Raw genomic sequence first — 12,939 nt, 5'->3', positions numbered from 1 at the left:
CGCCCACTGTCGCCCCATGCTTCTTCCGACAGCAGAACCCAGTCGAATCAGAACCAGTGAGTGGTTCTGATACGAACTGGACCGCCTTGACTTCAGATCAATCAGTTCTACATGTAGACAGTCAACAGAACCAGAACCACCAGAACCACCAAGAACTCCTGTTCAGAACAAGGGTGAGTCCAAACGGGACCACTCTGGTTCCTGATTGGATCAGCTGCTCCTGATTAGCAGGTCAGCTGACCTCAAATCTGCTCTGGTCACAGAACCAGTGGTTCCACTTGGTTGGTTCCTGTCCATTCAAGTTCTGTCTTTAAATCTTATGAACCATCCGGTACCAGCTGGAGGTTCTGCTGGTGTTTCTGACATTCCTCCGTGTCCGTCCAGACCCCGAACCTCCCGGTCCACCTGTGTTTGTTTTTGGGAGGAGCTGAAGCGGCTCTCGGAGAATTAAAGCGAGCTTACCTGCAGCTCTGGACTCATCCACCGGTCCGGACCGGGTCAGAACCGCATGGCTCAGTTCACCGGTTCGGGTCGGATCCCGTTCCGACAGCGGCGGCTCAGTGGAAACTGTTGGACTCCGGTCCGGTTCGGCTTACAGCAGCTTTCTGCAAAGCAGCGAGGGTCAAACTGTCCCTGAGCGCTGACTGACAGGCAGCGCGGCGCCCTGGCCACGCCCCTCCGGACTTTCAAAATAAAATCGCAGCTTTACCAAATAAAAGTGCAGCTGTTAAATAAACATTAAAAATATTAATATTTTAAACTTTATGGCTTTCTGCAGTCATAAAGTTTTCCTTTAACAAGAAGGAAAAATGTGAAATTTGAAAATATTTAAAAATGTACAAATAATCTAAGCTTCAGTAACATGATGCCTGTAAATCATTTATTCTCCAGAAGAAAAAAATGAAACGTTTTCTACGGCTTAAAATAAAAATAAAAAAGTCTTAAGCTTTAATCTGATTCTCTGCTCATAATTTGTTGAAACAATTTAATCCAATTCATTTATTTTACTATAAAATAGTTTTAAAAATCATATCTTCCAACCAACTTGGTTTAAAACTCTCCAGAACCAGAACCCCAGTTTGGAAAGGAGGTTCTGTCCAGTTTTATTCTTCCATAAATAGAACTGAATCTATAAAAATCAGAATTATGGTGCTCCAATGTGAACGTTTTCTCATAGCTAAGTTTCAAATATACCGTCTCAAAGTAAAACCTGGGAATAATTTCCGGTTCTAAACTCAAACGTTGCTATAATCTCAGACTAAATCAGATGGAAATAATACAAAACCTGCAGCATCTTCACCATCTGAGACATAAATCTGCCAGTCGCAGCTCAGTGATGCTCTATCGCCCTCTGCCGGACAACTAAAGCCCTGCAACAGAAACAAATGCGCTCCTGATGTCGCAAATCATTATTGAGCAGTCCCATCTGATCAGTTATTGATCGGTTTTTATTTGATGAACCAGAGTTCAGATCATGCAGGAATCATTTTACGGCTGACCTGAAACAAAGATCATTATCAAGACTGCTGCTTGGTTTATTAGACCAAAATTATTTCCAATAGATGAACCACGGAACGAAGCTGAAGTTGGTTCCGATCCGGAAATGGCTAAAGGCGATTCCACCTAATTATTCACTGGCTTCCGCATCTTTAAGCAACTCTAGTTTAAAAAAACTACAACACCTAGACACTTCAAACCTGGACTGGATTATTCTGCTCTAATAGCAGAATATTTAAAACCATGTGTGGGATTTGTGAAACTGCACTTCACAGACCGCTGCTTCCAACAGCCATCACCATCTACAATGACACTTTGAAGAATGAATGAGTTGCACCGACATTTAATTCCCTTTGGGATTAATTGAATTTGAACAAACCTGCATGGAGCAAGTGTGAATAGTCATCAGAACTTTATTGAAGTTTCACAAATCAGAAAAAAAGTTTCACAAATCCCAAACATGGTTTTAGATATTCTGCTGTTAGAGCAGAATAACCCAGTCCAGGTTTGGAGTGTCCAGGTGTTGTAGTTTTTTAACTAGAGTTGATTAAAGATGCGGAAAGTCGTGAATAATTAGGTGGAATCGCCCGTTAGCCATTTCCCGAACCGGAACCAACTTCAGCTTCGTAACCACGGAACCATTAGGACAGTAGCAGAATTCACCTGCTCTGGGACTGCAGACCTGCAGCGTCTGGAGAACCGGATGGACTAATCGGACTCAGCAAATGTTCCTCAGGAAGGCCGCAGTCTTGAGTGACAGTTAGGGCAAGCGGTGCTATGCTAGCTGCTAAATATGCTCGTCATGCAGGGGTTAACTCACCCTACCGTATTCAGGGCTTTTATGCACGTTGCTGAGTCTTTTCAAACACCAATATTTCTTCCACATTGATGAAAATAATATACACACGGGATCGATTTCTGAAATTTTTCATCCAACTGAACCCGAGCAAATCCGTTTTAAACTTCTCGCATCCAAAGCGGGCAGTTTAGCGCAAGCCAAAACCTGCCAGCCAATCAGATTGCTTTGAGACAACCAGCACTTCCTGTTATGAATTCAACATAGCGCCATGTTTTTTTTAATAAAGGTTTATTTATAAATTAAACTGCTTTTAAACAGCGTATTAATAAAACTCAAGACAATGTGATTAGAAATTATGTGTGGAAATATTACCGCTTTTTTTTGTCTCAACCATAAAGCGCGGGAACCTGAATATTCCCATAAACAAACAAAAATATGGAGTTTTCTCACATCTCCACTGTGGTCGGAGTTGTATAAATCATTTTTAGTGATATTCAACTCAGTTTTCTACTGGATTTAAGGCCAAATCTAATAAAAATGTCTCAGTTTTCCCAGATATGCAGCTGTGTGTGGACTAACCTGGAAAAAGAACCCTTAGATCATCAAGCCTGCTAGGAGACAGCGGTTCTGAAGCCTGAGCGGAACCAGAACCACACACTGGGACAGGAAGTTTTCATAAAGTTTTTATTGGTCTAAATGTCCCACCCGGCTTCCTGTACCCACAGAAACACACACACACACACACACACCAGTCGTGGAGACTCACCTGAAGTCATGTGACTTCAGGTGAGCCCGTTTATTTCACCAGTCAAACATAGTGCAACATTACCTGTGAGCGGAGGGAGGTCACATGACCTGCTGACCCTCAGACACCTGAGGGTTCCCCTGGAGATGGACCCAGTCTGACCAACCAGAACCTCCAAGAACTTCTGAGCCTCTTATAGATTACAAAACCTATTCATACCTGCAGGTCAACAAGATCCTGATGAACAACCAATCAGAACCAACCAATAAACCAGAACCAATCAACCAATCAGAGGCTTTCTAACGTCTCACTGTATCTCAGGTCCACATGTTGGAGCGTCTCAGCCTGAGATCACAGTTCTGCAGAATCATGACCCGGGTCAGAACACAGAACTGCCCAGGTGAAGTTCAAACTTTCATTGATCATCTACTAAGACCCAGTTCTGGTTCTGATCCAGAAGCAAATCCAAACCCGGTTCTGCACCAGAACCAGCTGCTACCTACTAATCACAGGACTTCTATCAGAATCAGTGGGTTTGGTTCTGCTTGGATCAGTCCAGAACAGAACCTCTGGATCAGAACCGCTCTGTGATTCTGATTTGGTTCTGGTTATTCTCCATGAGCCTGGTAAGTCCAGACTCCACCAGGTTTAGTCGGGTTCTGCCGGCTCCCAGATGCCTGTCCTAAAGTGGGCATAGCCCCGTCTGTGATGTCACGGCGCCGCTGCAGCTCAGGACACCTGGATGACCTCCATGCTGCCGGAGAAGCCTGGCCGGGTCGGAACCGGCCTCATGTCCTCTCTGGACCCATCCAGCTGGCAGCTGCGCCTCTTCAGCTGCTTCTCAAAGCTGCTCTCTTCGTGCCAGCTGCGCCGCGAATTGCCGCGGTCGCCGGCCCGTTGCCGGCGCCGGACCGCCTCCAGGCCGGCACCGCAGCCCAGCGGGCCGAATCCAGCACCACTCAGGACCGACCCAGACGAGTAGAACCGCGTAGTTTCAGAAGACAGGTACCAGCCGGCGGTCAGCGAGGAGGCGGAGACCGCCATGGGCCCCAGCAGGATGTCCGAGTGCCAGCCCTTCAGAGCCGAACCGGAACCAGAACCAGAGCCGGGTCGGGCCAGCTGCTGCTGGCTGTGGGACAGGCCCAGCAGGAAGCTGGTGCTGCTCTCCTCCATGCTGCCGGAGCGCTGCAGGTGCTGCGGGCCGGCTGGGGATTTGGGGGCAGGGCTAGAGCCCAGCTGGTCTGTGGGGGCAGGACAGGAGCCTGGCGAGGCCTCCCGGTCGGGTCCGCTGGCCCGGTCCGGCCTGGACGCCTCCTCCTGGTCCGGGCTCGGCTCCGGGGTCGACTGCTCCGACACTTCCTCCACTGGGGAGAACTGGCACGCCTTGCTGCTCGGCGCCGCCTTGTAGAAGTCATCGCCCGGGCTGCCATGTGGCCCGAAGGCGCGGTGGGCGGGGCTCGTACCAGGCCCGGTGTGCGGCCCAAAGGCGCGGTGGGCGGGGCTCGCGCCCGGCTCTCCGAATGCCTTGATGTCCAGGGAGAAGGAGCGCTTGAGGCGGGCGCTGTCCTCAGACCCGTCTGCCAGCTGGGCGCCGCCCAGAGCCTCGGCCAGCTGATCAGCCGGGTCGCAGGGCGGGGGCTGGGGCTCCGATGGAGGCTCTGCCCCCTGCTGTCCGGCCAGAAGCCCAGCACCGGGTGGGTCGGGTTGGCTCTCGGAACCGTCCGGACTCTTGATGTTCTTCTCAAAGTCCAGCAGCTGACCCAGGAAGTTGAAGTTGGGTGAGATGGTCGGCCGCTTCTCCTTCACGAACCTGACGGAGAGAGAGGTGTCAGAGGGCGGCAGCCATGGTAACACTGTGCTGGTGGCAGTTCTGGTTCTGACCGGTACGCCTCATCCAGAGACATGTCCATCCGTTTCATGATGTAGGCGATGGCGATGGTGGCAGAGCGGGAGATTCCTGCCAGGCAGTGGACCAGAACCCGGCCGTCCGATGCCTTGGCTTTCTCTGAAACACACAGAGTGGGTTGAGCAGAGCCAGAACCAGAACCAGAGAGCCCACTGAGAGTGGACACACACCTATGAAGTCCAGGGACCGGTCCAGCCAGGGCAGAATCTTCTCGCAGAAGGAGTCGTTGACGGGAACCCGGAGGAAGTGGGATTCTGGGACGAAGTCCGGTTTAGGGCAGGTGTTGCTGGCGTTCAGGACGAAGGCGATGTCGTTCTGCTCCATCAGCTCCTGCAACAGAACCGGGTCAGTACCGGGTCAGAACCAAGGCATCCGGCTGCTGGACAGCTCCTCACCTTGTTCAGGACGTCCCTCTGGCAGCCCAGGTACAAGTGTGGCAGGATCCGGGTTGGGCCCAGGCCGGAGATGGCCGGGCTGGACTGGGATGGGCAGGATGGAACCAGAACCGACTTCCCCTCACACAGGCCCGGAAACAGCTGGGAGAACTCACAGAACCCGCCTGACACCAGAACCAGAACCACAAGATGAGAAAGTCTGAAGCTAGCTTACGGCTAATTGATGATTCATGACATTTTTCAGTTTCTCAGCCTTAGAACTTTTACTAGGACATTATCATGTAGCTAAAGGCACCCAGCCTGCAGCTGCTGACGGGGAGCAGCGCTGCGGCCCGCGCTGATTAACTGCACCTGTAACATCTAAAACACAATCATGATTTTATTGCTTATTATTTATTTTACATTAAGTTGTTTTTCCATGTCTGACCAGCTGGTGGAGCTGTTGGTGGTTTTCACTGTTCTGGTGCTGTTATTACATAAATCACTTCATTTATGTCTGTTTAAAACGCTTTAAATCCATCCAGCTGTTCTGTAGCAGTATCAGATATCTGTATCGGATCGGTGCGTCTCTAACAGGGCTGAAACGATTCCTCGAGTACCTCGATTATTAAAATTCCTTGAGGGAAATTTTCCTGCCTCGAAGCTTCGTTAATTTATGTTTTATCAGTTAGCGCGCCGTGTTCCGGCTGGAAGTTTATTTGCGATGCGCGTAGCTCTGACTTCCGCCTCTGAGTTGTTGATGAAAGCTAAGTGTTAGCAGCATAACGTCCAATCTTCAAGTTCGGCCTGTGGGGATTTTATTGATTGGTGATAATTCATCGTTTTTGGGGGACCAATAAGCATCATCAACATGACTGGTGTGATGCCGGGTGTTTGGCAGCCTTTCTGCTCCGGAGCTGCTGGTTGAAAGCGAACGGCGGGAAGAAGCTGGAGAATTTATACAGGTGAGCGGATAGACTGAACTAGGCGGGCGGCTGATGCTTACAGTGTAAGAGCAGCTTTACGGACGAACCGCACAATAAACTTCACATCATCCCGGTCTGAACAAACGGGAGGCGGAAATCATCATGGCTGGTCAACGATGAGTTTCTGTGTGACAAACGAAGGAGCCGTAAATATCCCGTATTTTTGTATAACGTTTCTTCAGGTTAACTTAGAAAGTGAGCTGTTATTGTTACAGGTTTCTAAACTACAGAAAAGTTACTGTTAGGGAAGCTCAAATATGGAAAAAAATGGACTGATATTGATATCTGATAGTAACACTGGTGTTATGGAAGATTTACCAATATTTTATGTCAGAATATTTTTTATCTGATTACTCGATTACTAAAATATTCGTTTACAACAGCCCTAGTCTCTAAGAAGATCCTGGATCATCGGTACCGACCCAGTTCTGCTCAAGGGCAGCAGAACCTCCTTTAGGTCCGATTCTGTGTAACAGCTGGAGGGAGTTTGGGGGCGGAGTCAGAGGATGATTACATCATCGTTACATAAGCAGCACAGAGGAGGAGGAAGACTCCTCATCTTCATCATCCTGCTGGTCTGGGACCGGTGAGCTGAACCGAGCCTGCTGAAGGTCCGGTTCAGCTCACTGGTTCTGTTACTGGTTCTGCTTGGCCCAATCAGCATCCAGCAGACAGGTCATCCAGAGGTCATGAGCAGCAGGAGGAACTGACCTGACAGCAGGTGGACTGAGGGGAAGCTCCTCTCCAACTTCACCAGCAGAACGCTGAGGAACGAGTCGGCACCGAGTGCGGCCGGGTCCGAAGAGTTCTGGTCGTAGACAACCACTTCCTGGTCGCCCTGCAGCTCCAGCTGGACAGAGATAACAGCTTCCGGGTCACTTCCTGTCAGGGATTAACTCTGAAACTACGACTGAACAATGGGCTCTTTGCACCTCAGCTTCCGCGTTCGGGGTAAAGCGGCTCGATTGTTTCCGATCCAAAACATATCATTTACATTAGGTGCTTGCAGTGCTTGGCCAAGGTTTGTACATCGATCCGAAGCCCCAACAAGTCAGCTGGAGAAAGGTTTTAAGATGTTCGCCTCGTTATACATTCACTGACACGAAGGCGAGTTTTACTTAAACTTTGTGGCTAACATTAAGGTTAGCTTATGCTAGTAGGCAATATTCTCGGACATTGTTTATCTTATTTTCAAGTATATTATGTGTGTTTATTGTCGTTAGTGTCACAGACTAACGGGGAGGTTCCGGTTCGGGCTTTTTACTTCCGAAGCCTGACGAGGCACAACGAGCCTCATAGCTTGACAGTAGCGCAGCTCTGGTGTCAGAGATCTGGTTCAGCTGTTCAGGTTCAAAGTTGCTGCTTTTAGAAAAATATGACCGTGTTGCTTCATGTCTCCGTGTTATTTCGTTTTATTACCTTTGCATTTTTCTTGTTCAGAGCTCAGATAGGACGGTGTTTACAGCAGGATGTACAGGCGGATCAGTTGCTCGGCTGTCTGGCTCTGGTCTGCTCTCTCGTTCCCATAAACTCTTTCAGGCTGAATATAGAAGTGATTCCATGGAAATAACTCAGGGAGGCTCCTTTATTTACCATCCGTATCCCCTGTAGTTTTAGGCTGATCCGGAGTGAAGTGAAGGCTGCAAACTTTGCTGTGCGGCGTTAGCTGGTAGCGACAGATATTTACAAGCCATCTTCTTAATTCAGGATCGCTTGGAAATTAACGAAAACTTAAAAGCCCATTATATTAGGAAGACAACAATGTTAATAGTATTGTTTTTTTGCATCTGAAATACGACTTAGTCTTTTCTACCAGTCATGGTAACTCAAAGCGGAAAAAAGTGAGCCGCATTAGCTCCTGGAGATGTGACATCAACGCCGTAGGTGCAAAGAGCCCATTAGCTGGGTCGCTTTAAACGCCCCCTCACCTGGCTGCCTCCCGCCGCCCCCCCTCCCCCCCTCCTCACCTGGCTGCCTCCCGCCGCCCCCCCTCCCCCCCTCCTCACCTGGCTGCCTCCCCTCGCCCCCCTCCTCCCTGGCTGCCTCCCGTCGCCCCCCTCGCCCCCCTCCTCACCTTTCTGCCTCCCCTCGCCCCCCCTCCCCCCCTCCTCACCTGGCTGCCTCCCCTCGCCCCCCTCCTCCCTGGCTGCCTCCCGTCGCCCCCCTCGCCCCCCTCCTCACCTTTCTGCCTCCCCTCGCCCCCCCTCCCCCCCTCCTCACCTGGCTGCCTCCCGCCGCCCCCCTCCCCCCCTCCTCACCTGGCTGCCTCCCGCCGCCCCCCTCCTCACCTGGCTGCCTCCCGCCGCCCCCCTCCCCCCCTCCTCACCTGGCTGCCTCCCGCCGCCCCCCTCCTCATCTGGCTGCCCCCCCTCGCCCCCCTCCTCACCTTTCTGCCTCCCTCGCCCCCCCTCCCCCCCTCCTCACCTGGCTGCCTCCCCTCGCCCCCCTCCTCACCTTTCTGCCTCCCCTCGCCCCCCCTCCCCCCCTCCTCACCTGGCTGCCTCCCCTCGCCCCCCTCCTCCCTGGCTGCCTCCCGCCGCCCCCCTCGCCCCCCTCCTCACCTTTCTGCCTCCCCTCGCCCCCCTCCTCACCTGGCTGCCTCCCGCCGCCCCCCTCCTCACCTGGCTGCCTCCCCTCGACCCCCTCCTCATCTGGCTGCCTCCCCTCGACCCCCTCCTCATCTGGCTGCCTCCCGCCGCCCCTCCTCGCCCCCCTCCTCACCTGGCTGCCTCCCGCCGCCCCCCTCCCCCCCTCCTCAACTGGCTGCCTCCCCTCGCCCCCCTCCTCACCTTTCTGCCTCCCCTCGAACCCCTCCCCCCCTCCTCACCTGGCTGCCTCCCCTGGCCCCCCTCCTCACCTGGCTGCCTCCCGCCGCCCCCCTCGCCCCCTCCTCACCTGGCTGCCTCCCCTTGCCCCCCTCCCCCCCTCCTCCCTTGGCTGCCTCCCGCCGCCCCCCTCCCCCCTCCTCACCTGGCTGCCTCCCCTCGCCCCCCTCCTCACCTGGCTGCCTCCCCTCGACCCCCTCCTCATCTGGCTGCCTCCCGCCGCCCCTCCTCGCCCCCCTCCTCACCTGGCTGCCTCCCCTCACCCCCCTCCTCACCTGGCTGCCTCCCGCCGCCCCCCTCCTCACCTGGCTGCCTCCCCTCGACCCCCTCCTCACCTGGCTGCCTCCCCTCGACCCCCTCCTCACCTGGCTGCCTCCCCTCGACCCCCTCCTCATCTGGCTGCCTCCCGCCGCCCCCCTCCCCCCCTCCTCAACTGGCTGCCTCCCCTCGCCCCCCTCCTCACCTTTCTGCCTCCCCTCGAACCCCTCCCCCCCTCCTCACCTGGCTGCCTCCCCTGGCCCCCCTCCTCAACTGGCTGCCTCCCGCCGCCCCCCTCGCCCCCTCCTCACCTGGCTGCCTCCCCTTGCCCCCCTCCTCACCTGGCTGCCTCCCCTGGCCCCCCTCCTCACCTGGCTGCCTCCCGCCGCCCCCCTCGCCCCCTCCTCACCTGGCTGCCTCCCCTTGCCCCCCTCCCCCCCTCCTCCCTTGGCTGCCTCCCGCCGCCCCCCTCCCCCCCTCCTCACCTGGCTGCCTCCCCTCGCCCCCCTCCTCACCTGGCTGCCTCTCCTCGACCCCCTCCTCATCTGGCTGCCTCCCCTCACCCCCCTCCTGACCTGGCTGCCTCCCCTCACCCCCCTCCTGACCTGGCTGCCTCCCCTCACCCCCCTCCTGACCTGGCTGCCTCCCCTCGCCCCCCTCCTCACCTGGCTGCCTCCCCTCACCCCCCTCCTGACCTGGCTGCCTCCCGCCGCCCCCCTCGCCCCCTCCTCACCTGGCTGCCTCCCGCCGCCCCCCTCCTCACCTGGCTGCCTCCCGCCGCCCCCCTCCTCACCTGGCTGCCTCCCCTCGACCCCCTCCTCATCTGGCTGCCTCCCGCCGCCCCCCTCCCCCCCTCCTCAACTGGCTGCCTCCCCTCGCCCCCCTCCTCACCTTTCTGCCTCCCCTCGAACCCCTCCCCCCCTCCTCACCTGGCTGCCTCCCCTGGCCCCCCTCCTCACCTGGCTGCCTCCCGCCGCCCCCCTCGCCCCCTCATCACCTGGCTGCCTCCCCTTGCCCCCCTCCCCCCCTCCTCACCTGGCTGCCTCCCGCCGCCCCCCTCGCCCCCTCCTCACCTGGCTGCCTCCCCTCGCCCCCCTCCCCCCCTCCTCACCTGGCTGCCTCCCCTCGCCCCCCTCCCCCCCTCCTCACCTGGCTGCCTCCCGCCGCCCCCCTCCTCACCTGGCTGCCTCCCACCGCCCCCCTCCTCACCAGGCTGCCTCCCGCCGCCCCCCTCCTCACCTGGCTGCCTCCCCTCGACCCCCTCCTCATCTGGCTGCCTCCCCTCGACCCCCTCCTCATCTGGCTGCCTCCCGCCGCCCCCCTCCCCCCCTCCTCAACTGGCTGCCTCCCCTCGCCCCCCTCCTCACCTGGCTGCCTCCCGCCGCCCCCCTCGCCCCCTCCTCACCTGGCTGCCTCCCCTCGCCCCCCTCCCCCCCTCCTCACCTGGCTGCCTCCCCTCGCCCCCCTCCCCCCCTCCTCACCTGGCTGCGGGCGCAGTGCTGCAGCAGCTCGGTGATCTGCACCTTGTCCTGCTGCAGCCTCCTCTTCATCAGCTTGGAGCCGTTGACGTTCAGCGCCTCCAGGATGTGAGACGTGTTGTAATCCACGAAGGGCCGGCTGTCGATCAGAACCACCCGGTCCAACCCGCCCTCCAGCAGAACCACCAGGGCCTCTGGCCCGATGGGCCGCACCGTGCTGGGCCGGGGCATCGCGCTCCGCTCCGGTCCGGCTCTTCTTCCTCGGTGGCGGTCCAGTCGGGTTCCAGAACACGAGAGGCTCAGAAGAACTTCATGGTTCTGGACAGGTTAGAGAGTCCTGATGAGGAAGAGCGGGTGAGGAAGATGAAGGCAGGATGATGTCACATCTGGGGGCGGGGCATCATCATCTTCATCACGCCAACGCTTCCTGAAACAGAAACATCCAGACCATCAGAACCACAGCGTGTCCGACCCAATCCGCCCCGACTTGGCTCCCAGAATAGAATTTAAATACTTTGATGAGTTTATAATCATCTGGTTCTGGTTCTGCTCTGCATCCAGAACCAGAACCAGATGAGAAGCAGCATTCAGCTTCTATGCTCCACAGATCTGGAACAAACTTCCAGAAAACTGAAAAACAGCAGAAACGCCGAGTTCCTTTAATCCAGATTAAAACCAGCTGGTTGGAATTAATCCAAGTTAATCTGAGTTATGATCAACATATTTGATGTTTACTGATTTCCTTATTTAATCTTTATTTCACCAGGATAAAAAACACACTGCAGTCAAAAACTTATTTTAATGAATCCAAGATGATTTTATGTTTTTATGGTGTAAAACACTTTGCAGTGCCTTGATGCTGTAACGTGATTTACTAATAAACATTTGGTTCCATGAAGAAGGGATGAATATTTTCTGATAAAGTAATCATCTGGATCCAGAACCGGACCACTGGGACATTTACAGAACGCCACTCAGTTTCAGGAACGGCTTAGATGGGTAATAACTAAAAACATTTCTTCCTTCCATTACATTTTTCTGAGCCTCAGAATCTACAGAGCCAAACTGAAGTTTGGACCCAAATGAGAGCTAAACGCTTTAGAATCAGAACCACAGGCTGATATCTGACCCGGTTCAGGTCCAAACCTCACTGTAAACCAGATTCTGTAATAACTCATTTATTACAATAACTTCCCTTAAAGGAACAGATACAACGTTTGGCTTCATTGGTTCCTGAAATCAAAGATCTATAATCAGCAGAAAGAATCGGCTCTGAAGTGAATGAACATTAAATGAACCAAAACTTTTAGCTTTATTACCAGATGAAGTAAAACCGGAAGTGGCGCTCATATTAAAGCCAATTTAGAGAAAGTGAAAGCTGTAAGCTTTTCTGGAACACCACCCGAACCTCAACCAGAACCCCACCTGGGCTGAAGGGACCTGGTGTTTCTGTCGGAACCGGCCGATAATAGCACCACTTTAAGGTGGACCTGCGGTTTATTTGTGTATTTTTAGTTTACCTGATGGCTTTAAAGTGGACCTGCGGTTTAACTCCATGCTCCAACAAAATCTGGATTGTATTTGTTATATTTAAAATAAACTTCGTGAGCACTGATAACTTCAGGGTGGATATTGAGTAAAGAAATAAAGCTTTAAGGTGGACCTGATGGATTCGGACCGACCTTTCCAGAACTTTTGGGTTCTGAACTATCGACCCCGATCATCGCTGACATTTTCCCGGACTGTCTGGCGGTTTAACACCGACTGACCATCGGAACCAGGCCCATGGAACCGCTCAGGAACCAGGACCCGAACTTTAGGCCCCGGTAACGGAACTCCAACCGCCGCCGAAGCTTCGGACCTCAACGAGAAATTTCGGTGAACTCACCGCCTGAAAAGTCTTCGTCACAGTCCGGCTAACAGCTTCGCCGTCCCGCTTGATGTTCCGGGGGAAGCTCGCGGAAATGTAGCGGAAATTAAAGGCCGAGAAAGGGAATAGAAGAGGCGGCAGAAACCGAGCAGAAAGCGGTTGAGTGAACCGAAGTCCTAACGCTGCCATAAGAGATGAGGT

The 12,939-nt window shown here is 54.3% G+C and overlaps 2 protein-coding genes across 6 annotated transcripts in view; both read right to left on the bottom strand.

The window, feature by feature from the left end:
- Positions 1 to 674, bottom strand: part of eps8a (EGFR pathway substrate 8a, signaling adaptor) — a 33,656-nt gene extending 32,982 nt beyond the window's left edge. The window contains exon 1 of one of the 4 annotated variants that reach the window (XM_088003407.1): positions 463 to 674. The gene's annotated coding sequence lies outside the window, so the exon portion shown is untranslated. The remainder of the gene's footprint in view (positions 1 to 462) is intronic. The other 3 variants (XM_088003405.1, XM_088003408.1, XM_088003406.1) reach the window with 3 other exon arrangements.
- A 2,292-nt stretch (positions 675 to 2,966) lies between these two features.
- dusp16 (dual specificity phosphatase 16) lies at positions 2,967 to 12,939 on the bottom strand. Of its 2 annotated transcripts, XR_015762223.1 has the most exons (8): positions 12,757 to 12,939; positions 10,872 to 11,295; positions 7,019 to 7,157; positions 5,343 to 5,506; positions 5,118 to 5,277; positions 4,923 to 5,046; positions 3,102 to 4,851; positions 2,967 to 3,062 (listed from the first exon to the last, which is right to left on the bottom strand). XR_015762223.1 is itself a non-coding variant. In XM_014985797.2 (7 exons), exons 2-7 carry the CDS (start codon positions 11,097 to 11,099, stop codon positions 3,771 to 3,773), a joined length of 1,896 nt encoding a protein of 631 aa, XP_014841283.2. In that variant the 5' UTR covers positions 11,100 to 11,295; positions 12,757 to 12,939; the 3' UTR covers positions 2,967 to 3,770. The 2 variants fall into 2 exon arrangements, 1 of the variants encoding a protein (XP_014841283.2); XM_014985797.2 differs by having other exon boundaries at positions 2,967 to 4,851.

Source organism: Poecilia mexicana, unplaced genomic scaffold (assembly GCF_051168715.1).
Source record: "Poecilia mexicana isolate PSO_F unplaced genomic scaffold, ASM5116871v1 scaffold_23, whole genome shotgun sequence".
NCBI classification, from domain to species: domain Eukaryota; kingdom Metazoa; phylum Chordata; class Actinopteri; order Cyprinodontiformes; family Poeciliidae; genus Poecilia; species Poecilia mexicana.
This window is presented reverse-complemented; position numbering and strand designations above follow the sequence as displayed.